The sequence below is a fragment of the Astatotilapia calliptera genome, chromosome 18 (genome assembly GCF_964374335.1).
Source record: "Astatotilapia calliptera chromosome 18, fAstCal68.1, whole genome shotgun sequence".
NCBI lineage: Eukaryota > Metazoa > Chordata > Actinopteri > Cichliformes > Cichlidae > Astatotilapia > Astatotilapia calliptera.
The window spans coordinates 3692742-3719503 of record NC_137439.1 but is presented as its reverse complement, the minus strand read 5'-3'; the positions used below and the strand labels follow the sequence as shown (position 1 = coordinate 3719503).

Below are 26762 nucleotides of genomic sequence, written 5' to 3'. Positions count from 1 at the left end.
GAAGTTGTTTTACAGATTTTCTTGTGCACTGAGGGATCGTCAGTGACATTTCGGATGCTCACCTTCGCACCGTAAATGTATTTAAACAGTGTGGAAAAGCCGCCGGTGTGGACATAAGCACTCTGCAGTCATAATGCGACACTTTATAATTTCTCAGATATGGATCCAGACAGATTAAACACCTGCTGCTTCTGCGACGAGGCCAAATCGATGCTGTGAAAACAGAGCAGTTAATGTGGTTTTATCATCACTCTGAGGCTTAAATACTTCTCTCTTCCTCCTGTTCTGTCTCTATACGAGCTTTCTGTTGCAGACTTTCAGTGTATACTCGTAATTTATTAAAGACAGAACTGTTTTTTTCTGGCGCTGGTGTTTGCTGAAGGTGCAGAAAGTTTCCTTTCTTCACTGCCTTCGTCAGTCGGTTGCTCTTCGTCTGTGGCCTTGTAGCTGTCACGGCGAACAAAGGGGAAACGTTAGCGACTGAACATTTCAAGTAAGACTTTACATCGTAGCCTGAGAGCTTTTCACCTGAAACATGAAGCGAAATAAAAGAGAGAAGGGAGCCTTAAATCCGGCGCAGCTCTTCAACTTCACCCCCGTCGTACAAAATGTAAATCCTACCTGTGAACGCATGTTACGGCGCCAAAAGAACACATTTGACAAGTCAATCTCAGAGAGTCCTCAGGAAAAACCAGTGCAGCCTATTCAAGAGTTTCTGGCTCAGAGGAGGAAGAAGAAGTGTTCGCACTCTGAAGGAGAAAATGAAAACATGTTAATGGAACTCCTCTTTTCCTTCCCCGCACTCCACCCGAGGCCGTTTCTCTTCAACAGATTGCTTGAAGAGCTCAATTGTGCTCAGCTAATGCATAACAAACAGATGGAGCCGAGCGCAATCGCTCCAGAGTGGCGTCTCCGTCTCTTTCTCTCCGAAGCGCTGAAATAAATCAAAATTATGGTTTTTGGCATCGGTGAAGCTGCGCGGGAGGAGAGACGGTGCAGAGAAACACACAGTCACACATCACTCGGATGACGAGCGTTTTAATTACCGCCGTTTTTGCTCCACTTCTCTCAAAACTTTGATGGGTACGGTTGCTGTGACAACCTGGTAGCAGGTGAAGCGTGGCCGAAGCGCGGGTTTCCGCAGGTGTGGGCTGATTTCTACGTGGAGGAGTCATCGCTTGCCAAGTTTGCCAAGGTTATGAAAAGCAGCAGCGCTGAAATTAGACAGAGCCGCTGCAGCTCATTTACACTGAGACTCACCCACTCAACACTGTAACGCAGCACTGGCAGCTAATCAAAGCTCCACCAGCTGTTACAACTCCAAACCATCACAGGTTAGATTTACAGTGTTTTGGTGACCTCTGTGTCGTTTCCTTGACGACAGATGTGATCATAGAAAAGGAACAAACGTAACAAATATAAACGGAAAGGTTGTGAAAGGGTGACTTGGCTAACAAAGTGATGATAAACAATGGGACTTAATTGTGGTTAATGACAGTAACAGAGCATTTATGATGAGTGAAATTTCATCGAGCCAGCTTTTTGATGGATGCAGGATATACGGGGTGTTCCTGATGTCCTTCTTCCCAGATGCATTCTTCCAGTTCTTCCTCGGGCATTTATAGGAGCTCCCAGTTCAGACGAGAGGCTGAGGCTTTGCAGAAACGTAACCACTAACTGTGTTACATTAACTTGGACGTGTGACAATACTGGTGCAGGATATGGTGAAAAAGGCCCCACACAGACCACTCAGCAGCCACTGGTGATGATGGAAACCAGGATTCCCCAACCAGCTGTGAGTCACTGCTGAACTTAGGCCTGCAGACTGGTCGGCTAATAGTTAGCAAGTATTAGCAGACAAACATGAGAAACCAAAAGTAACCGTGACAACCAAAGCAGTTAATCTTAAAATCTGATTTCACCCAATGAGAGAAGCCTCCAGGAACTACTGCCAACCAGCGGGAGAATACATGTGTTTCCATAGCAACCAGCGGTTGTTTCAACTTGCGAGCATGTGTGCATGACGTCACGTGAGAAACCTCAGTATCCGGTCGTTAAGTCTGACGTCACTAGCCATGTCTGGGCCTAAACTCCGCTGCAGGTCCATATATCAAACGATCACTGTGGCATTACTGAGAGTTGAAAAACTGTCTAAAGTCTTTCATCTTTAATAAAATGATCAGCGTTCTGCTCTACCAGGTGTAACAATTGAGTTTAACATCCAGGCATCCATGAAAACGGAATTTATGACATTTAACGGAGTTAGAAGTTAGCAGGGAGTTAGCTCACTAGCTTCTATCTAAATACAATATAGCATGTCCTGACTGCGGGGTTTTGGAAACAAATTCAAACGTACAGCTCTGTTATCACTTCCAGCATAAATGAAGACAGAAAACTAAACAGCAGTGACGTTTGTAGGGCTACTGAAGTTGGGCTAGCTGGTATATAATGATGTGCTACGTGACCGCTAGCGACACAGCTATGTTAGCATAATATAAACAAGCTAACTTTTTTTCCACTCGATAAAAGTTAACGTGAGTGTTCTCGGTGGTCAGGAACAAATGTAATGGCATGGCAGGATGCTGTAAAAGGACCAAACTTCAGCCAGGAGAACAACTGAGATAATCCATCCATAATACGAGGTTAGTCATTCATATACTGCTGCATGGGCTGGGCTGTAGTTACATCCTAAGGTTTTAAAAACTGAGCTTAAATAAATGATTAGCGGTAATAAAAGCCGAGGGAGGTCAACAGGGATCACTGACTGTTTTAGGAGCTTTTTGAGATTAAATAGAAGAAAATACAAAACATTAAACATGTTAACAACACAAAAGCCATATTAAACGCAGACTACTTTAGACCCGGAAGTAGGATTCACTCACGTCATCACTTAACGACCGGATAATCTCTCCAGCAGGTAGTTGGACGTAGGTAGGAGGCGCACAGGAGAAATCCCAATAATGTGCCCGAACTGCCTCAGCTGACTCGGGGATTTGCCTCCGTGCTCCCTCCGGATGTCCGAGCTCATCGCTCTCTCTGAGGCGGAGCTGAGAAGACTCCTTTCGTCTGTTTGCATTTGTGACTGCCGGCGAGGGTCTCTGTGTAACTTCTAAAACTTCACCACTTATATCAGACTTTTTTGTTATGAAGATTTAAATCAGCAAAACTTTTTTGTATCAGGTTGTAAACGTTTTTCTTCGTGCTGTCGGACTGTGGGGACTGACCGGCTTTGCAAACGTTCTCCCTGATCCTGGAGTTTTCAGGTATCAGCTGCTGCCTGCAGGCTCACCGTTTGCCTCGGCCTCTAATTTTGTCTTTGTTCACAAATTGGTTTGTTCCAAGAGCCTCGAAGTTCCTCAGCTGAACAAAACATATTTCAGTCGGCGTGTGACAGATGAAATAACAATGTTTTCCTTTCAAAATAAAGCTCTGACCGGGATGCACTCTACAGATAATTGTATTATCCAGAGCCTCTTTGATCGTCCTTCATCTTTACAGGGTTTGTGTTGCAGCCGGTCAGTTTGATTGGACTCTTTTAGGAAATAAGAGCCCCGGGGTTTGTAATAAATGTAATAAATTCATACTTGACAAACTGCAGCGGTCTCTGGCCATGCAGAGACGAGTCGCACTGTAAATCCCCTCTGGAGCGAAGCGTGATGATTGGCGTTTCATTTGGAGGCCGGCGGCGGCAGCCGAGGGGTGACTCGGCGGGACTCTGCTGACTCGGTTGAGCAATCTTGTTTTACCGGTGCTGACGTCCCGGCAGTAATTTAATTTGAGCCACAGACAGTTGCGATCAGAGAGGAGGGATGATCAGAGCTTCTGTTAAACAGATGTTACTGACAAAATCATACATCTGTAAAAATATGAGCGTCAAAGAGTGAAACCTGATGAAAGTCAGAAATCTAATTACAGCAATATGAATTGTAATCTGCCCACAGGGACCGATGGAGCTCAGCAGTGATTTTATCGATCTGAGCTGTCCTGCATTAACCTGATGAGTTAATGGAGTTCTGAATTGAGTTTAAGTTATAAATTAAAGAAAAATATCTCAAGCTTTCACATGAATACAAACAAGGAAGAGCCGGAGAAGTGTATGGGCTCAAAATGTGGTCATAAATATTTTGTACTTGTAAAAAAGATTTGTATGTGTAAAAAAGATTTGTATGTGTAAAAAAGATTTGTGTGTGCGTAAAAAAGATTTGTATGTGTAAAAAGAATTTGTGTGTGCGTAAAAAAGATTTGTGTGTGGACTTAGAAAAAAAAAAACCCAAGTTACAAGTACGGATTTTGACCCTATTTTTCTTCCTTTCATCTGATTGGTCAATGTCATGTCAATCACAAATGTAACAATCCAATCAGAGAACAGATGGGTTTAGCTGTCGGAGGGGCGCTTTTTTGAACTGCAGGTCCTTGAAGGGTGATACAGTTTGAAGCTGGAGGATCGCTATATAAATATCCGATAGCAGCTAGGTCCCCTAACTTTCAGTAGCTGTTGAAAGGAAAAAGTTGTGGTATATCAGTGGTTAGAAATACCATTATTACTTTAGGATTAGTTTAACACAAAGTCAGGGCTGACCCGGGACCATTGCTGTGAGTCACAGTGCGCAGCATAAAAGTCCTTTCACATCGGACGCAGGATGTGCTGCTAATGCTAACTGCTAACTAAAAGCAAAGGATCCAGAATTTGTTACGCTGGCTGCTGAGCTCTGTGGGTTTTTGCAGCAGCTCTACCTGTACTAGATGCACCTGCTCCTTGTCGTTTCTATCTCTGACTTTATGTCCTCTACAAGAGGTTTTTTTTGCTGGTTCTTCAAATGTTCAATAAAAACATGTATGCTAATTCATGACGAAGAAAGCTTTGTAATTAAGATTGTCATTTCCAAAACACTGCCCGCCCCCACCCCGCGGTCCGCAGCGCTGTTGAAAAGGCTGTGGAAGTCCCTGTATTAAACATGTAGACCTGTGACACAAAAATCACCAAACTCGGACGACCACAGACTGTTTTCCTTCGTGGTGATGAAGGAAAACGCTGGGTTGGCATGTAAAAGGGCATTTATTCCCTTCAAGGACCTGCAGTTCAAAAAAAGCGCCCCTCGACAGCCAAACCCATCTGTTCTCTGATTGGATTGTTACATTTGTGATTGACATGACATTGACCAATCAGATGAAAGGAAGAAAAATAGGGTCAAAATCCGTAAGTGTAACTTGCAGGGGTTTTTTTTCTAAGTCCACACACAAATCTTTTTTACGCACACACAAATCTTTTTTACACATACAAATCTTTTTTACGCACACACAAATCTTTTTTACACACACACAAATCTTTTTTACACACACACAAATCTTTTTTACACATACAAATCTTTTTTACGCACACACAAATCTTTTTTACGCACACACAAATCTTTTTTACGCACACACAAATCTTTTTTACACATACAAATCTTTTTTACGCACACACAAATCTTTTTTACACACACACAAATCTTTTTTACACATACAAATCTTTTTTACGCACACACAAATCTTTTTTACACATACAAATCTTTTTTACACATACAAATCTTTTTTACACACACACAAATCTTTTTTACACATACAAATCTTTTTTACGCACACACAAATCTTTTTTACACATACAAATCTTTTTTACGCACACACAAATCTTTTTTACGCACACACAAATCTTTTTTACGCATACAAATCTTTTTTACATATACAAATCTTTTTTACATATACAAATCTTTTTTACAAGTACAAAATATTTATGACCACATTTTGAGCCCATAGAAGTGGACCCACCACATCGGGCTGAAAAATGAATCAACACTGCAGTTCCTCTAACGTCCACTAGAGGCTGCTTTTAAAGGTGAGTCACTGCCCATAGACTTCTATTTAAAAATGAGCAACTTTACAGCAGAAATTAACAATTAACAATGAACAAAATTAACATTCAACCCGATGCAAACAATATTTTTGGTCTTCTCTCCTCATATCAACAGTACAGAGGCCGTATTTGTTTACAACTCACCTACCTTTTAAGCTAGCGGAGGTGTAGCATCTCGGCTAAACAGAGTGGCTGAAGTGGACGTGTGCGCCATGTCTGTGCTGGAGGTGCAACAGAACTTTATCTCTTGATGTTCATTGCTGAACAGTGAACCCTGAATACGTCTGTGTGGCAGCTGATAAAAGTGAAAGTTCAGTTTATCAGGATCTCCGTTAGCTATAGCGGTGCAGCAGCTGGTCTTCCCGGGGTCCACGGAACAATCTATTGTCTCGCTGGCTCATACTGCTGGGAAATGATTAATGTTTATGTAAGGTTTTGTGTCTAAAATGCGCGCAGTTCTAACTGTAGAAATGAAAACTTTGATAAAACCCTGGCAGCACTAGTATGGAAGCCAGGAGAAACCTGATGGCTAAACTAACTAAACTTGAGCTGTGAGGTTTAGCACCATCATTCTGAAGCCAAAAATGTCGTAATGATTGTTGACACTGGTCGTCTTTTGTCTGTGACAGCCCAAAGTCACACAGCATTCCCAGTTTATGGATTTTAACACCGTAGAGGACGACCTGTTCTCCTGCTGGCCTGCATCTGTTTTATATGACTGTATTTAATCTGCTTAGAAGACTCGGGCAGACTAGAGTCCTTTATGCCCCCCCCCAGTGGAGTTCATAAAACTTTATTATTGTTTCCTGACACCTTTTTCTTTTTTCACTCACTGATGTGTCCTTGTTGAGTTAATTACAAACTGTTTGCCTGATTATAAATGCTTTATGCTTCTCAGGGCGCTCTTGAAAAGATGTCTTCAGTCTCAACGAGATGACCTGATTAATAGATTGTTGAGAAGGAAGGGACCCAAAGTGGAGACAGAACAAATCACTCTGTTCAATCATTCTGTTACAGTGTCACATATTTAAATGTAGTGTTTTACCGTACAGCTGGCTGAATAGGGTACAGAGACATTGTAGAAACCCTGTAAATAAAAAAAGTGCAAAGTATCAGTCCTGACTTTAAGCCAAAATAAAAGCTAATTGGGTGAGTTAGACCTGTGCAGGTGTAAACAAACGTTTTCTGTATCAGGTTGGGAGTCAATGGGCCCGAGTCATCGCTGGAGACAGCTTCTAGTGGACATTAGAGGAACTGCAGCTGTAGTCAGGTTTCATTATTCAGCCCTGGATGTTGGTCTCTCGGTCATAATTAGAGCTCTGACTTGATCAAACTGTGTGTGGACGCTGTATGAATAAAGGTTTAATAACAAAGGAAAGAAAAAGCAACAAGGTTTCACAAGAACTTTATTTATAGAAAAATGAAATAAAGTGAACAAAGGCAGCTGTTTTTCATCGTGTGGCTGATTATTGTAAAAATGGAAGCTGAGCTGTAATCAAACGTGAAAAAAGAAAAGCAAGAAGTGAATCCAAATATAATCTACTGCATTAAACTCTCTCAGCAAGCATAAGTAGTAAGTTACACAGGAAGTGTATTTTCAAAATAAGGCACAGCACTAATGTATCACGGCAGCCCTATGAAAGCAAAGCCTCTAAAGAGTATCTGATGACTGAAACGTGGAAAACTTTAAATCCTGTGATCCTGATGGAGGCGGCGACCTCAGTAGTCACTGCAGGAGAATAAACTCAGCGTGCTCACTGAACTTCAAAAGAACCTATGAATATCAAGCAGCAAAAAATAAAACATTCATACGCCAAAATCTCTCACAAACCTTTGAAGCCACCAACACCAGAGCTCAGACCGCCTCAAATCCACCACATTCAATTTCAGACAGTAATTACAGTCTGGCTAATGTCACTGCTAGAAGGGGCTGCGCCGCTCTCGACTCCATGCAAACTTTTTATTAGTTTTAGCACCAGATCCTGCATCTGCTCCTCTATTAAACCTAAAGCTGCACCTAGAAAATATTTAATGAAACGCGTTTGACGGCTTTAATCAAACTTTATTTAAATTCTCTTGGACATCCCAAAGTTGTTCCAGGAGAAAAACAACCATAAAGATGTCCGTTTGGGGAGTTTGGGGGGGTTTCGTGGAATGATGCAGCCAAAGAAAACACGGGTTACTCGGTTTAAATATTTAACCTGCTGTAAACAAAGATGTAAAACAACAAGTATCTTTAACCGGTTCACGCTGAGCAGCCTGGCGCAGATTTAAAGGTATTTTCTGTAAAAAATTTAATGAAAACTTTAACCACAAGGTGGCAGTGTTCCAGCTCTAAATACTGCGCCGATGTTACAGTTTCTCTCCATGTTTGACATTCTTAACACTTCCTGTGTTCTTCTGCATGTTAAGTTGACACTTTTACTAAATTTTAAACGGTTTTAAACCATCTTTAAATGATTTAAGCTCCTTTCTGAAAAATGTTTTATTAAATATGACTTCAAACGGAGCCCATAAAGTAATCTGGAAGTTTAGTGAGGTCACAAACCCCTGAAACTGAGGGCTTACTTATAGAGGAGGCGCCCCCTGCTGGTCAGAGAATCCAGGTTTATTCTGCATTGGCTTCAGGACAGCGTTGTCCATCCTTTATGTACAGTCTCTAGACAAATAGTTCCTAAAATTGGATATGTCACTTCCTGCTTGGCACCACGTCTCATAAACACTTTCAAAAACCTTCTCAGTGGCTTCTGTGAGGTCATTGGTTTATTTAAAGTTAAAGCGCTGGCTGATGTCGCCTCCAACTCTACAGGGTTTCCTTTGCACACTGAAACCAGCCTGACATCGACTCTGTGTTGGTGTCTTTTCCCAACAGGCTTCTCAGAGACCAGCTGAGGCCAGTTTTACCTCTCCTGTGTAAATATATATATATGTATACTGTATATGAGCATCCTGATAAAAAAATCTCAAACTTTTGTTGTATTTCTCTAAGTTCTCATCAACATCTGACGTCTTTCGTTTCCGTTGTGCAATTAAACCTCGACCTCATCTGCACCTTTCACACTTTATGGACCTTTGATTTAAAGAAACCTGAATTTGTCTCCGTGCATCAGCTGATTTAAATATCTAGCGAACCTTTTAAATAACCAGTTGATATTCTGATGAATTTTCTGGTGTCAGTACCAACTTCTTCCTTTAAACAGTCAGACAAATAAAATGTCCTCCAATGATGTCGACCAATCACAGACCTTCTCTTTGATGTGTCCTACTTTGGGCCTTCTACTTCCTGTGATCTTCCTCTGCTATCCGGGTGGCACCAGCTTCCTCCACAGGCCCCTCCCTCTTGCTCTCCAGTGCGACCTCGGTGTAGGTGACCCCCTCTTCCGGCTTGCTCTCCTTCCCTTGGAGCTCGGCCTCGGCGCCCTCCTGGCCCTCGGCGCCCTCCTGGCCCTCGGCGACAACTCTCTCCTTCTTCAGCTTGATGCGGAAGGCCTCCTTGCTTGGAGCTTTCTTGGCGATGTTCTCTTTGAGCCGCTCGCCAGACTGCTTCAGCCGCTCGCCAGCCTGGTGCATCTTCTCCCTCCGCTCGGGTGGCATCACCTTCTCGCCCAGGTGGTGGAACTTGGTGCCCAGGTTATCTTTGGTTTTGCTCATATTCTCCTTTGAGAAGGCGGCCTTCAGTGTTTCCGTGCTCTTCATGACCGACTTCTTGAGTCGAGCAGCTCGCGAGGGGTCGGCTTCTTCCAGACTCAGGTACTCCTCGTCAGAGGAGAGGTCGGCGGGGACGTCGTAAGAGTCCGGCTCCATATCCAGCCCCTCCAGGCCGGGTCCTTTAGGGGACTTGGTGACGGCCACTGACGGGACCTCTGTCTCACCCTGCAGATTAAATGAAAGTTAATTAAATATTAGAGATTTATTATCGAATGTTTTTATTATTCCTGTTTTTAATGATTCTGTGATACTGTCCCATCTGCTGAGTGTAAAAGAGATTTTAATCTCAATTAGAGATGCACAGAGTTCATTTCTTTTGTTTCCGCTTCCATGTTAAAGACAGAAAACTTAGATTTTGGCTTCAGATTGAGACACGTTGGTGGTTACAGTTTTTAACAGAGCTTAAATGTGTTTGTTCAGCCCTGAAAACATCACATGGAAATAACTTATTTTCTTGAGACTGATTTTATGAGAAACAACCCAACAGGACCCGTAATGTTGATTTTCTGCTTTTGTTTCTAGTTTAGTTGAAGTCAGGCTAAAACACTTCTTATTTCTGTCCTGGATGAATAGAGGTGAAACACATATCCAGTTAAAGCATCTGAGTCTGTGGAGGACAGACATCCATCTCAAATGTGCTTTAAAGATCTGGAGTTTGATTTTTATCCGTCTAAAGTGCTCATTAATCTTAAATATGCTTGACTCCTTACACTTTTGCAGCAGAAGTCATCATTCATTAGCAAAGCGCCTCGTCTATCTCGGGATAAACACACGCAGTTGAAACTGATATCCATCTGTCTCTTCTATCCACTGAGGATAAATTACTCTGCTGCTCGTAAAGCTGAAGGGAGCTCGCACAGAAAACTCGATATTCCTCTGAGATACTCTGTGAGACTCAACCTACAAGCTCTGAAAACACCGGCAGCGTCATAAGATCCAGTTTTTCTATTTTTGCACATGGCGAGTAACCAAGGAAGCGGCTGGCAGGAACGACACCTGGAACACAGAAATACTAACTGCACCACCCGGTGAAGTCGGAATTCTGGTCCCTGTTGGACTGAACTGTTATCACAGCTGATTCGAACAACTTCTCATCTCATTCTGTCAGATTAGCATCTCGCATGTGAACAGTGGCCGCAGTATACCGTCCACCAAGAGACAGTCGTGTTTTACAGCTCGTCCACGTCAGGAGACGAGGGGCGGTGGTGGCATACGCCCACGAGACACCGATCCCAGTCTGGACCTTTGAGTATTACGCTCTCTGTTCAACTTGATGATCACGGCAAAATGTGTAGCAGACATGTGGACATGCACGCAGAAGATGCACTACCAGCAGGGGGCGATAGTGTATTTAAAGCCCAGAAGTTGGTAGCAAAAAAACTCATATGAAGTACACTGCAGGGTCCTTAATCGCCAAAGATTAAGCTAAGTGGCTAACATGTACATATAAGTTAATATGTTAATAATATGTGTTTAAACACTTTCCTGTGATTATTTTCATGGTGGCTTGAAATAAAATGTCCCTCTGCTGTTACTGCAGCGTCTGCATGATGCAACGACGTGTCCGTGTCACGCTCTGCCATCATATCAGGCTGATCTGTTACTTTAGCTTTCACTCACTGAAAGATTTGCTAAAAACTTCTCGCCTCAATTCAGGCGCTAAAAATATCTCAGCTAGTTTTAGGTGCCAAAAACTGCTTGGCTAGCTCTGGGCACAAAAACAGATTGTTTAAATTCAGGTGCTAAAAACCGTAAAGAGGCTTGATTTGTTACTAGTTTGCTAATGCTAACTAACTTATTGTATTTTCGGACAGTAGAAGGAGAATTTGGTGAGTAAAATAAATGAGAAAAGGAGGAATTAAATGTCTCACATTCAAAGTTTAGTGCCCTCCTTAGTGCATGATGGAAACCTGTGTCCATGTGCTCGGGTTTTACAGCGACCAAGAGTTTTAATTGTTTTCGCGTCTTTACTCTTTCGAATGGCCGACACAACGGAGCAGCCGCTGGAGGAAGCTCGTCGCAGGCCTGCTCCACCTGCTGCGCCCTACAGGTGACTTTGGATGTGAAAGCCAATTAATCCTAATTAAGCCGTGGCCACCTGAGACGATGACACTCATTAATCAGGGCGGAGTCGTCAGAGCGTATCCACACGCTGTGAATGACACAATAATTACACCGGCAGGGAATGTGGGTCGAAGTATGTATTAATAACCTCGCCAGTAAAGGAGGAAGAAGAAACGGAGAGAAACCATCAGAGCTTTTAATTATGTTAACACACTCAGCCACACTCGAATCCCAACCTTTATGCGTTTAAATCATGAACGGGGTCTACCGCGTGCAGCAGCAGGGGCCAGGGGTCAGCCTCTAGTGAGCGTTAAAAAGAAACACAAAGCCACTTCCAAGAATCACGCGAACAAATTAAAGAACGACAAGAAAATCACAGCAGAGAGACGCAAAGGACAACAGAAACACGCAAAACAGGTAAAAAGAAACACGGAGAAGCACGAAGAGTCCAAAAGTGTCTGCAGAGAGGCACAAGGTGATTACAAGTGACCACAAAGAAACACAAAACAACCAAAAAGACACAAAAAACCCTCAAGGAGAAGCACAAAACAACTATAGACACATAATAAAAGAACACAATGACACCAACACAAACAAAGTAAAAGCACAAAATTACACAAAAATATCTTAAAAGTCAAATTAAATTACTTCAACATGACGACTGGATGGAAAATAAACACAAAGAAACACATAAATAAAATAAACAAAGTATTGATGATCACTATGAGGCCCGTCGTGGTTAACAAAGCTGCACAGTGAAGCTGTGAGTACGTGTTCAAATCTCAGCCGTATTTGTGGCGTTTGAAGAGCTTCCTGCTGCGGCGCCTCCTGTTAGCAGGGTGACCTCCTTTAATCGTGTTTGTTCACTCCTCATCGTCTCCCTGCAGAAACATCACAAACTAAAAGCCATCAGCTGCTCTAAAATTACACATTGTCCTCTGATGTCCGCCGCGCGCACCACAGCGGCCCTGAGAGTAAACCGGCGGCCATTTATCTTTTTCTTATTACTGCCCACCGTCCGCCCGTCATCATTCAGCCGCCGGCAGGCGACGAGCGTCTCTAACAAAGCGCTCGCTGCTTCCTGGTTAAACGGCCGCAGCCGAAGCTCTATATTAGGAGACGAAGGGAGGCCTCAGAATAATGACAGCACATCGGTCATGTGGAAACTCAACACTGCAACTGTCTGCAGAGGCACCGCCCGGGACCAGGCTGAGCTACAGCTGGGCTCGCTGTGAAGAAGGACAGCAGTATCTCATGTACTGTAGCTGGGAACACGCACAACACAGCAGATATGAATCATCGTCCATATGCGCACACGGCCTGGGGCGCGGTCATCGAGTGGAGAACTGCTGTATGATGTCATGTTGTTTTTTGGAGCCAGAAATGTAGTTAAGTGCTAAGTTAGCCGCTAATGTTAGCCAGCTTGGTTCAGTCTACATTCATAGACTGTATAAGTTCATCACACAGACACAGATAACTGCTAATTAACGCAAAGTAACAACATCAACACAGTTTTTACTGCAAAGCGCCCGCATTACCCCATATGGAAAAGAAATAGAAAAACTTATAAAAGACTTGTATGAGCTTTACTTGCTTCATATAGTGAATCATATCAGGCTTACATGATTTACTCATGAAAGTGGCCACTTTCTCATTACTTTCATATATTGTTTTTAGGAAGTGTCCAAAACATACAAGTTTAATTTATACAACTTTTCAAGGGATCTTATATCTGTTTTCACTCTTGTATGCTTTTCATACAAGTTTCACACAAGACAGATACAAACTTTATAAGATTTATATATATCTTTTCCATATGGGTCTGGTCAGAACACTGCATTAAAAATGCTCCAACAGCAAACCAGAGATTGAATAGAAAGTGAAAACAAGCAGACAGCTAGCAGCTACAGCAACCTGTAACTGCGTCTACTGACACAGTCGGTGGGAAAAGGTCTGTCAAAAAGACACCACCCCAAATAATCCATCCATTCACTTCTGCTTATCCTTTTTCAGGGTCGACCCCAAATAATGCAAATGTTAAGTCTCAATACAACTTAAATAGGTGTGGTACAAACTAAAAAACTAAAAACTAAAATCAGCCCCTTTGTAGTTTTTATAACAGAGAAAAAAAGCAAAAGAAATATATGCAAAAGGATACAAAATTAATTTTTAAAAACTTTGGAAAAAATTACAAAATTAAAGCACATGACCGCCAAGACACGCAAAACAGTTATACATGCAAAACATACAAGACAAACTCCTTTTAAAAAACCCACAAAACACACCAAAGTCATGCAAAGCTGCTTGAAAACATTAAAAAAACATAAAAGTATCTAAAAAGAAAGAGTTTAAATGATCACAGAAACATGCAAAATGTCCACCTATGTCACAAAAAGACCACAAAACTGCACAAAAATGTTAACAAAGATACAAAAAACTACATGAAAACGACTTCAAGCAGAGGTTAAACAAACAACTACAGACACAAACTGTTTTTTTTGTTATTTCCAGAGTAAAAGTTCTTCTGAAACGACCTCAAAGAGATAAACAGGTCCAAATGTTTCCACAGTTTAATCGTGCACAGCATTTTCTTAAATACTGTAACCATGGCAACCCAATGCTGCTCAGATTTGCAGCAGCGCAGAGATGTGACCTGGACACCTGGAGGACTCTGACTTTCTCGCTCTGCAAGACCGTAAACTGTGTCTGCTCACAAACTCCCGTCAAACACAAGCAGGCCGAAGACGCGTTCAGCGGTTCGAACTGTGAAATGTGACGGCGCAGGCGAGAAGAACAAAACCCACCAAACAAAGTTGAGTGGAGCCCATAACCCTCCGCCCTCCCGTCTCTTTTTTAATGCAGACTCATCTCACAGGATTTTTTATCTTCTGTTATCCTTCATCTCTTTGGCTGCTTTTTAGCAGCCGGTCAGGTTGATTGACGTCTCGTTTCTCGCCACATCCTGACCGCTGTGATAAGCTGACATATCAGAGCCTGACTCTGGCTGACAGCAGTTTATGGCCTGTCCCTGCCGGCAAAGAGGGAGAACGCTGTGATCCCAGAATAGGCCCCTCTGTCACGGATCCACAGCAGCTGTTAGCAGCACACACAGAGCTCCGGTTACTATTCTGAAGTCTGAAGACATTATTGAGGACAGCAGGACCTGCAACTCACTGCTCAACTTATCTCTGCAGAGCTGCATGGAAAAGAGAGCAGGGCAGCTCCCACAGCTTCCCACTGGAAATGTGTGAAGGCTGCTTTTTGATTACAGGCCCAAAATATTTTCTTTATCAGCGCTGTAATGGACTCATTTCACTGTGATCTGATGTCAGTCACGTCTATAACTCTGCAAAACTCATACAGTGAATCTGACAAGAAAATTAATCTAATAAAAATCTGTAGCACTGGCATAAAACACTAAAAAAGCACAAACACTCCAGTTTCAACCAGTGAGAACGAGCTCTGCAGCCAACTGTCTTTGAAGTCAACCCAGTTTAAGACTTTAACTGTCTTCAACAGTTAAATGCAGACTTTGGCTTTTAGTTGTCTTTGTACAGAAATAACCAGGCTAAAGGTTTCAAGTCTCTGTGCTAACCCAGGATAAACACGCCGTCACTACAGGCCGAATAAATAGGTCCAACTCTGAATGATCGATGACGCGCTGCGCTCTGACTGAAGTACTCTTAAAACAAACTAGAACATAGAAATACCAGCAGCGTTTGGAGGATCAGTGAGCCGGTTAGTTGACACACAGTGATGTGCTACCTGGAGCTATAGCTAGGCCAACGTGAACACAGTCAGTGGCTACATCCATGTTTGACACTATCTGTGTTTGGCACTTTAAATCTTATAGCTTATGATCCTGTTAAATGGACAGATGAGAGTAAATAGCACAAACTAAAGCTTTAAAATACACGACACGTACATTTGCATCCCAAATATAATGGAGTAGAAGAAGAAAGCATCATGACACAGGAACACAATATTGTAAGATTAAAAGTACTGCAGTCTAATGTTATACATCTCAAGTTTTCAGGCCCCTCTTCAGGAGACAGACACTATCTCTATTTTAAGGCCTGCTGAGGCCTCAGTTTTAGGCTTCAAACTTTCCTTTTTGCTAAAGCATATAGTTAGGGCTGGATCAGGTGACCCTGAATCCTCCCTTAGTTATGCTGCAACAGGCTGCTGGGGGATTCCCATGATGCACTGGGTGTTTCTTCTTCACCCACTATGAGTTAACAAACCTCTGCATTGAATCATATCTGTTATTAACCTCTGTCTCTCTTCCACAGCATGTCTTTATCCTGTCTTCCTTCTCTCACCCCAACCAGTCACAGCAGATGGCCCCGCCCCTCCCTGAGCCTGGTTCTGTTGGAGGTTTCTTCCTGTTAAAAGGGAGTTTTTCCTTCCCACTGTCGCCAAAGTGCTGCTCATAGGGGGTCATATGATTGTTGGGTTTTTCTCTGTATGTATCATTGTAGGGTCTAGCTCACAATATAAAGCACCTTGAGGCGACTGTATAAATAAAGCTGAATCATCAGTAGGTGACGTGTACGAGTCTGTGCTCTACATCTGTGATCCTTTTAACGAGGACTAAACACAAGACTGTAAGTTCATGCTGCTGATTGTTAGCACCATCACTAAACAAACAGTCGAGCACTCCAGTCTAAATGTTCCTGATTGAGATTTAAAATCCGACACAGCTGTCATCTGACAAAAGCTGAACTTATAAGGCCCGCAGCTACGAACACCGAGTCTTTGATCACCGTTATAAATCTTTCAGTTCACAGAAATGTTTTTTTATTTTCTGTCCATCATCCGACCAGCTCCTTCAGCAGAAAATCCCACCGCACTGCGGCTCCCAGCTGCCGTCTCTTCACGACTGTTTCACAGCATTCGGACTCACTCTGTGCCCTTAGAATATCATGTCTCCTTGGAAGTGACGCTCATAGTTTAGCTTTAATTTTCCAGCCGTTCAGGGAAGACTCGACAGGAGCTTTTATTCTTGTAAATGTTGCTGTGCTTTCTAAATTAAAGAGTTCAGTCGAGTGTTTCTTATTAAAACTTTGAAGTGAATCCACCTGATCTGATTAAGGTCGCCCACACTTTGGCTGAAAGTGCGCCCTCTCAACATAACGAGGATGCTTTTCTATTAATTGCCAATGTTTTGGAGTCGAGGGTTCTTATGAGTTTGAACTTAATCCGCCCTTCATTTCCTCACATCGACGCTTGCGCCTCTCACTGCGTCCACCGCTTAATGAACCGAGTCAGAGTTCATCCAGTTAAGATCTCGCTGCTTGGCACAGACTTGGTCTACTTCATTTCTGATGCTTAATCATTCTCCAGTTGCTCGTAAACAAAAATTTGGATGTAGCTCAGAGATCTTCTCTGGGGACTAAATTCAGATTTTATCTGCTTTTTTAACTCATTCCACCGTTTAACTAATGTTCTTTAGCAGCTCCGCAGCACCGAAGGACAAAAGAGTCATTTTACACCAAATTTAAGGGTTGAGCTTTGGCCTCTTTTTTCCACGTGGAATAATGAGATGCCGTCCTAATAAAGCACATTAGGTCTCAGTCATGCAGGTCTAGAGACCGTCAGCGAGTCCACTGTCAATCACTGGACACTGGAAAAGAAAAGGGGAATTCCCAGTTCCAGAGTTGTTGCTGTGGTGGTTATTCTGGTCTCTTTTGCTTTTTGTTGCTTAACTATCCTCTTAAAGTCTGATAAACCCTGAAATTACTCAATTCAGCAATTAGCCAGCCCGTGCCAGTTATTTGCTGGTCATTTGATTAAGCTTGCTCTAATAAGAAGAGAGTTAGTGGCTCCCAAACGTTCAAGATTTCTCTGCTTATTGCCTCTCAAGACGTGACATCATTCAGAAAATTCAACAACTTTTGTGAGAAATTCTAGAAAATAGACTCTTCTGATTTCCTGCGCTGAAAATTTATTTATTTTCCTTGATTAACTAAATCTGTTTAAGTCCTGATGAGGTCATCGTCAGAGAGACTTTGTGCTTCTGCACAACTATCTAACTGGTACTGGTACCAGTTAGATAGTTTTAGTACCAACATCTTCCAATCAGACGTTGTCAGGCTGAAATGTGACACTTAAAACTCCAAACATGACTGTTTGGCAGTTGTTTCAGTTTTGTGAATGATTGCATTATTTGTAAATTATCGGTGTCTGAAGGTTAAACCAGCATATGTCAACGTTTAAACATCCGACTCTGAGAAACTCTGCTGACCTGGTAGATGACGACTCTGAACTTGTTGCGGGTGAGCAGCTCATCCTGCGTGGACTCCACCTTCTTGACTCGGACGTTTTGCTTCTCCACGCGTGTCCGGACCTCCTTGACGTTGGCGCTGACTTTGCGGGTTTTCTGCAGGAGCTTCTCCACAGTGCCGCTGGTGTCGGTGTGGTCCTTTGCCAGCTTCAGGACGTCCCCCTGGATGGTCTTGATGTTGTTCTCCAGATCCTGCTGACGCTCCTCCATGCGCTGCTGGGAGGACTGGACGTTATCGATGATGCTGGCCACGCGCTCCAGCAAAGACAGGATGGTCAGGGCGCTGATGGGGTTCCCGGCCTCATCCTCCATCCCGGCGATCTCCAGCTTCTCCTGGATGCCTGCGCTGTGGTACTTGAGCTGATCCATTATCAGGACTCCTGAGATTCAAACTTAAGTTGTAAGAAAAGTTGTGGTTGTGCAGAACGGAACCAGGATCGTTGGGGTTACCGTCAGGGAGACCAGGGCAGCAGCACCGAGCACTTTGACCCAAACTCCGGTCTGGGGACGGGAGAGAGGAGCAAACTCCACCTACTCCTTTTTAAAAAGGCTTCGGATCCAAAGGGAGCCTGATTCAGTCCTCATCGGGATGTGGGCCAGGTGATAAACTTAGAGGGGAGCAGCAGTGCTCACACGAAACCCCCCTGCAGCTAAAAATAAAAACTCTTTGTAAGGCGACACGCTGACATTTTGGGAAATGCAAAGCAGGAGATGATGGAAATTCCCATTCAAGTCCCACTTTTCGATGCCAGCCCCACACAAGACTGATTCATAATTTTCCGTCAGTTTCACACGTTACACGCCAGCAGCTGTGAAACATGTACATCAGCAGCAGCTTAGGAGTCACTCTGCAGGCCTGCAGGGGCAGATGCAGCGAAGTCCCAGTTGTCTGGTGTGATTACACAGCGCGGGAATGTTTAGGGGATTAAACACTGCAGCTCTGCCCTTTTTGCTTTCCCAGGACGACAGAGTCCAAACATTGACTGAGATTCAGATCTGAGGCTCTTTATAGAGATGACTGACAGTTCCAGAGCGTGAGGAGGAGTATCAGAGCGACACTATTTTAATACCTGGTCCTCTGAAGCGGCACCGCACAGAGGGGTTTATTTAGTCTGCACTGTTCAGTGTGCAGCACACGTGTGTTAATATGTTGTATTTAGTGCTCGTTGCTTCACAGTCTGACAGCATGAAACCAAACGCGCAGGCTACACTTCATCCTTCAATGACGTGCTGAAAAATGGGTGTTATGAATTAATACACCTTCGCTTAAAGCTCCTTCATCATGTACCAGCAAACTGAAAACAGTCTCACAGCAGTCTGTGAAACACTCACAAAATGTAATCTATTGATTTGTGTTCCTGAACACCAATTTTACATTTTGTAGAAAAAAAACATGTTTGTTTGTTTGTTTTTTTTACAGTCCAGACTTTCTATTGATTCACATGTCAGAACAGGAAGTGGAATTTTTCCAGACGTAACCTCTGAGGTCTAACTCATTGTAGGTAATAACCCTCACCTAATACTATACTTTGGACAAAAGCAAAACTGACCTTTCGGAAATGAAATTTTTATATCAGGTAGAATTAATGTTATCCTCATTCCCAGATTGTCAAAATTTGGACAAATGAGGGCTTAACATTAAAAAAATCTGTATGTAGGAGCGTGATGTGACACTCATGCTTCTGCATAAAGTAGTAGGCATGTCCCCGCTCTGAAACTCTATACTGTAAGTTGACGGGCACCTCCCTAGAAATGTGACCGATGCAGCCCACAAAGACCACGATTGGCCCCTTCAGTACTAACAGTATTAACCCCCTGTGCATTTCCTGCTATCTCTTATTTTGCTGTTAGTTTTTTAAATGGAACGAAAGAGAATTTACGAACTCATGCTTTCATGTCAAGCTTGCACTTGACTCCTTTTATGAACCAAAACTACTTACTACAGACGTACACAGACATTAGCTAAATGCAGCCTGTCTGTGGGAAGGAAAAAACCAGCATGAGTAAAGACTGGACGTCTTATGAGTCGCTGTTAATTATGAATAGCTTTTCTCAGTCATTAGCACAAATTTAAAGAGGACATAAAAGGATTTTATAAATAATTACTATTGTTGGAATTTATTCTGTGAAAAACTGGGATTTAAATTGATTACTTGTTAAATTATAATTGATTTTCGTGTAATAGAAACTTTCTGGCTCAGTGACCACATCACAGGCTTGGTTAGTTGGACAGCATTACCAGAAGAAGACGAGGCTGGCAGGCATTTCAACAACATACCGAGACTCCTTATATATACTTTCCAGTCGAGCAGGAGGAGAGAAAGAGTTAGCTCGGAGGAACTGGGTATTCAGAGGGGTTGGGCAGCATCACCTGGTGCAGGTGTGGACAGTGCACGGAAATGCCGATCAGCTGTCAGGGTACTGGTGTGGATCACATGCTTGTTTCCCCCATGACCGACATTTACCAGATGTTCTGCTGCTGATGTTGGAAATGGACATGCATCAGCAGCAGGTACGCTAACAATAACTAATGATAGCTTGTTAGCATCTAAAATGTGACAAAATGATGTCTGAAACATGAAACTTTATAATTTAAGTATGTCACTAATTCTGAGTTGCCACATACACTATCACTGTTTGGTTAATAAAACGTTCTTTGACCTGCTAGTTTGCTAACTAGCAGTAGTTCTGAGGTATGGCTGAGATATGGCACAAAAAGCATAAAATTATAGATGTTCTACAAAAACTAGCCTTGACTTATTTATGGCTTGTTTGACCCTGTGGTTAAACGAGGCTAACTGCACAGACAGTCTAACCTAAAGTGCTCCTACAAACCCTAGCATTGTGGCTAGCTATCACTTTTGTGCAGCTAGACAATAATGAGGAATCACTCGCTGCTTAAGTGGTAAAGAGAGCAGATGGACTGTGTCTCCTTGGTTTTTACCTCTATTAAATTAATTGCTGCAGCGATGACTATGGCCAAGTCCTGGAATATCGACATCTATATAGTTATCTGGATATTTGCTGAGATCTCTGCTCTGTAGCCTGCCACATCTGTCCCAGATGTGAAGTATACTTTAGCTTCAAATCAAAACTTTGTGTTATTTCCATTCAGTCACTGCTTTAAGTGATGTATACATCAAATGAAACCAGTAGAATTTGATCAGCACAGAATACCATATTATTACCTTTGTTGTCATCCTTGTGTCTGATTGGTACACAGTGTTAACCAGCAGTGTTTGACAAATTTTGCAGCAAATCTAATCTGATCATTTATCTGAAGCCCTGTCATAGCTGGCGAATGACTTCAGTGCTGCATTTGTCCTGAACTCACTGTTATACTGTACACAGGGTAAAGTAGGTTCATTTAATATTTATATGGATTTTGGTTTGTTTAGAAACAGCTCTCATATAAATCAGTTTAATTACACAACAACAAACATTTATAAAGTTACTGTTTTCTTTCTTCTAATTCGCTGTAAGTCCAGTTCAATAAAGACCAAACATATTAAATCAGCAGTTGCTCGCTCTGCCTTTATTTAAGCATTTCCTATGTTACATAACTACAGTCCATCCTTGTTTATGGAGAATAAACTACCTCTGGAGGCTGTTGAATGAGTGAAGGTTTGATCCTGGTAGGTTTTCTTTTCACTGGCTGATAGTTTGGAGCTGACTGACTGCTGAGTCTGGTCGACTGAAATCAGCAGCTGCTGCTGTCCCTGAATACCCCCCAACCCACCCAGCTCTGCTTCTGCACCCACCACCTCCAGTCTGCATCTCTATATTTACCCGGGGTGGCGTGCCTGAGGCCCCGCCACTGACAGAAATGTATGACACCTATAATGTGGCGGGTTTATTTTCATATGGCGAGCAGTGACCTCTGACATCTGCACACCAGGAGAATTCGGTTGGACAGTCGACGCTCCTGTGAGGGGGGGGTGCAGCGATAGTGGGAGCTGAAAGTACGACTTTCATATCCAACATCTGTGTTTGTTTTCAAACCACAAACTCCCACATCAGGGCTGATGCACGTAAACACTGTAACCACGCTCTGTCATTTGAACACTATTATACTGAGATACGCACGACTCTGGCAGCTCCACTTAATGACTAATTAAATCTGATAGGTGAGTACAAAATACCGTGAGCCAAGTTCATTTTCATGTGCTGCAGCCTGGTGGTCGTGCCAGATGATGCTGCACAGATATTAGAAAGTAAAGTCATCCCACAGTCCAGCTTTTACCGCCATTACTGTCTTTGTATCAGGAGAATATGAGGAAGATCCTGAAAAACTTTTTTTGTAGACTCAGCTTCTTCACACCTGGCTCATGCCTTCATCTGTCTCCTGACCCTAATCATTTTGACATTTATCAAATTATGAATTTATTCTAAGGGCAGAGTTACCTATTTTTTCAAAGTATAAAAATACCCGTGTGTGTGTGTGTGTGTGTGGATAGGGCCAGAGAGTCTAATTATTAGTGAAAATAACATCAGCCTGTTACGGCAGATGGCCCCACCCCTCCCTGAGCCTGGTTCAATATACAGTACAATATATAGTACCTTGAGGCGACTGTTGCTGTGACTTGGCGCTGTATAATAGATGGATGGTGTTTCCAGGTCTTAAAGTTAAGTGCCTTAAACCTGCATTCTTTTTATATGCCAGCAGGGGGCGACTCTTTTCATCCCTAAAAACAGGTGGTTGAACACAAGTCTGTAGGTACGGAACCCCGCAGGGGACATGGGAGAAAAAAAATTAAGACGGACTTCGAGTTTGTTTTAAACGCGTGCTGTGTTTAAAGCGTGGAAGTACTGACCTTACTTTGAGTTTGATTCCATAAAAAGTGACAAAAACATTAGCGTCCGCTGTGCGTGGGAAGAAAACTTCTTTTTACAGTGAAAAAACCCCCTAAACTTCCAAGCAAGCACAGAGTGCGCTACGAAGTAATGTAAAACTCACAGAGAAACTCACGGATTCTTCAACTGACAGCTGCGCACACCTGCACCAGGGTAAACCTCCGCCTACCGCAGTCCTGCTTTACAGGTGAAAATAGAGCAACAGGACTGCTAGTCTTTGATTTTATTTATTTTCTGCTGTGTTTTACTTGCATCTATTTGAAAGACTGAGTGTAAAAACAAAAAATATTTTATTTTATGTGCTGGAATGTGCAGAAAATAGGTTTAAATGTTAAACTAATTTCTTCCAGTCAGAGAATGTTGCATAGAATTTAATGTTTGCTTGATGCATAAAGTTAAAAGATTAAAACTAATAAGACAAGTTTTAAAAAGAGACTTTTCCATTTGATTACATTTTGTATGATGATTATGTAGAAAAAGTAGAATTGGGCTGAAAGATTTATCGCTTTATCACCTCTTCAGGTTGTAAATCGTGCTGATGAAGGGGCAGAGATGGTGTATGATGTGTAATTTTAGTGTTCAGTATGAAATGAGGACATCGTGTCTGTACAGGAAAAACAAAACTGTCTCTGGTCTCCAGCGACTGATGATGAAGGTCATCTCAACACTCAGTTTAAAAAACATCATTAATTCATCACAGGGCGTCGAGTGTGCCGTAACACGAGAGCATCAGTCACGAGAAGACGCAGAAATCGAAGAGAAAGCTCACAGGACACTCAATCAAATGACGCCACAGCACTCCGGTGTACATTAAAAAAACATTTTTTCTTTTTTTTATTTCGTCAGAGACCAAAAATAGCCTCGCCGAGTCTACATGCAGAATATAACATGTCAAACACATTCTAGTCACATTTAGAGAAGTCACGGCTGCGATGGTCGACAACAAGTAGAAACACGTTGCTCAGCAGAGGGGTGGGGGGAGGGGCTGACCTACAACCTGTAAATGTAGACTAAGACGGTACAGAAAACGTCAAATCAGAAACATACAGAGAAGAAAACAAACCTCCCTGGACCTGGGCACAGCCTCGGGGGCGTGGTCGTGAAATCTGGCGGCATCACCTGCTCATGTCTCACCTTTACCAGCAAATACAGTAAATTATTTACAGTTATTCAGTCGTTTTTGTGTATTAGCTGAACCAAAGGACTGTTTGGTCTCAGTGGATGATGTGAGTTCGCTGCTGGTGGATGGTTTCTGAATTAAATTTTAGAAGTAAATCAGCTGACACTTGTGTTTGCATTAAATACATGAGGATATTTTTCTTGTGTTGTATTCCCACAGACAAACTCTCTGACCAACTTCAACTTTAAATACAGCGTAAATGAGTCAGACCTTAAGAAAGTTGGCAACTTGGTGAAAAACAGATTTAAGGATTTTCTGACCTCTTGAATTATTACAACACGACTTAAAATGAGTGCTGTCGGCGTTAATCTCGTTAAAATGACGCTAACGCCATAAGGTGGCAAATCTCCATTAGCGAGTTAACGCGGGTCGCCCCGTGCGAGCGGATGGCCCCGTGCGAGCAGCTGCACAGCGTCGATGCACAAGTTAGCTTGTTAATGCGTTAGCGCCGTGCAGCCCCTCGAATGGGGCGATCCGCGTTAACTCTCTAATGGAGATTTGCCACCTTATGGCGTTAACGTCATTTTAACGAGATTAACACTGACAGCACTACTTAAAATGAAATGTTGCACCTTCAGAAATGTGTTAAAGTTCACTTTCACTGAAGAATGACATCCTTCAAATTTAACACAATTTGAAATGAAATTTGGATGTTGTGACAAACAAAAACACAAAGCTGGACTCAGAGTCGCACAGGCTCGTGACGGTCAGGGACACGAGGAACGACACAGAACTCATTCACCAGATGACACAAAGATCCCACGGAAACGTCGGCGTGATTGCTGTCGGAGCAAACCTCAAATGTGTTTTCTTGTCGTACGTTGCATTCACACAAAAAATAACACCAAATTAGCTCCAACTGCTCTTGTCATGGTATCACCTCTTAAGCCTTGATTACAGTCTGTTGTGGACTCGGACAGCCGGAGACGGCACGGCCGACTCGTCAGTCCAGTCAGTTTTCTGCATTTCCACCAACTGGAGTGCAAACGTAGTTGGTGCATCGGAAACTCTCACAGAAACTTGCAGGCACGTCCACGAGATGACGTTTACGTCACTCAGACTCTAGCAGACGGGCAAAGCTTTAACATTAGCCGGCGTGCTGGCGACCTGCTCGGGGCTGTGGTTTTAGCCACGAGCACACTCTCAGAATCTAGACGATGCTGCCGCATGGAAGTCAAACAGGTGAAACGTCCATTACAAAAATAATCAAAACTTTACATCGAAACAGAACAAAAAGAGGAGGCTTGGATTATTTATTAGGATTACTAAATTACTCAGGATACTGATCAGATTTTTCCTCCTCCTCGCCGAAAGTACTTGACTGTGTTTGTGTGAATAACGTAAGGCCAAATGACGCTATGATTTCATCTAAAACCATGAGACACACATGTTCATACCAGAGAACAGAACGCTGCTATATTCTGTATTATTACTGTGTTATTTTTTCTCGTGGGATCGTCTGTGCTTGGAATGTTTTGCTGAGGGGAAAACACAAAACAGAAAACAAAATTATTCCCTCACATTCAGAGAAAATCCTTGATCGAAGCAACCAAGACTTCCGTGAAAATTACCGTCAGGACGTTGACGTCGATTTGAAGTCCAGCCCTTCCTTTACAATCTTGCATACAGCATTCCTGCCTTTGTGTTCATGGCTTTACTGGTTTTACTTTCCTTTCATCAACGACGGGCAGAAATGCTCGTTGTGTGTTTCCTTGTCTTGATAAAGCCAACATTTGATTTCCAGACAATGCACATTCCTTTTCAGGGAAAAACCCCCAAACCACCCCCCGACTAACGCCTTCGTCCTCCATTCGTCAGTCCAACTTTTAACCGTACCATCGAAGGAGGGGCGGAGGAGGCATCGAGGCCGACAACTTTTCCTTTTAAAAAGTTAAAACTACACCACAGTACACAGTTATCACAAGTCATGCTAATATACATAAACTACAATTTCGAAGAAAAGTTAACATAAAAACTTCCAGTAAAAGCTACTTTCAAGAAAAGAATTCTTCATGGTAAGAATAAATTATTAGCTTGTTTGAACACAGTGAAGTCTTTACATGGACCAAAGGATGAGTGTAAACATATCTATGGTACCAGCTGGCCCCTCTCACCTCTACAAAAAAGGACGGAAACAAAAAACACTGCATTTGGTAATCAGCTGCACGTTATTAGTAAAAAGCAGAAAAGAAAGGGGCAAAGAAATCAACTTTTCAATAAATAGCACATTCCAGAGGGGCAGATGTGACTCTGTTAGCCAGCTCGACAAAGATACCGCAAAGCATTCAACAAAACCTCGTAGCAGGAAAACTGAGACGGCGGACATGGCGGCGATGCAAAGTGACAGCGGGTTGTGTTGAATCGGCTCCTTGAACTATTTGCGGCATTGGAGGAAAAAACTAAAAAATAAATGCGCAAAGATGCCATCCAAAATTAAAAGGAGGGAAAATAAGGCCCCTGAAATAAATATTCTTCTTTTAACAGTTTCCTAGGAGAAAAAGAAAACTCACTACACCTACTGTTAAAAAATGGTATATTCCCGCGCCGTAAGAAAACAATTATCAAAAAAGACCTCCGGCAGACACGGCTATACCATCCTGTTGTTAGTGTCCGAGGAAAAGTGTCCGAGATTTTGTTTTTGCCGGCGACCCCTGTTGTTCTTCGGGCATTTCCTGAAGACAAAGAGAGCGAGAAAGTCGGTGTTACAATTTGTGTCCGTTACTAAAATCAGATTTATATGCTGTGATTGAGTCAATCTCCCAATTTGGTGCCTTTTCTTT

General features: G+C 42.6%; 2 protein-coding genes across 3 annotated transcripts in view; both read right to left on the bottom strand.

The window, feature by feature from the left end:
• Positions 1 to 7279: 7279 nt before the first annotated feature.
• On the bottom strand, positions 7280 to 18559 carry cavin4a (caveolae associated protein 4a). Its single transcript, XM_026149330.2, has 2 exons — positions 17910 to 18559; positions 7280 to 9763 (listed from the first exon to the last, which is right to left on the bottom strand). The coding sequence occupies exons 1-2, from the start codon at positions 18315 to 18317 to the stop codon at positions 9167 to 9169; spliced, it is 1005 nt and encodes a 334-aa protein (XP_026005115.1). The 5' UTR covers positions 18318 to 18559; the 3' UTR covers positions 7280 to 9166.
• Positions 18560 to 23608: 5049 nt separating this feature from the next.
• tmeff1a (transmembrane protein with EGF-like and two follistatin-like domains 1a) overlaps positions 23609 to 26762 on the bottom strand; it is a 111886-nt gene continuing 108732 nt past the window's right edge. For both annotated transcript variants that reach the window (XM_026149311.2, XM_026149313.2), the window contains exon 10: positions 23609 to 26654. In XM_026149311.2, coding sequence (XP_026005096.1) covers positions 26570 to 26654 — 85 coding nt within the window. In that variant the 3' untranslated portion in view covers positions 23609 to 26569. The remainder of the gene's footprint in view (positions 26655 to 26762) is intronic.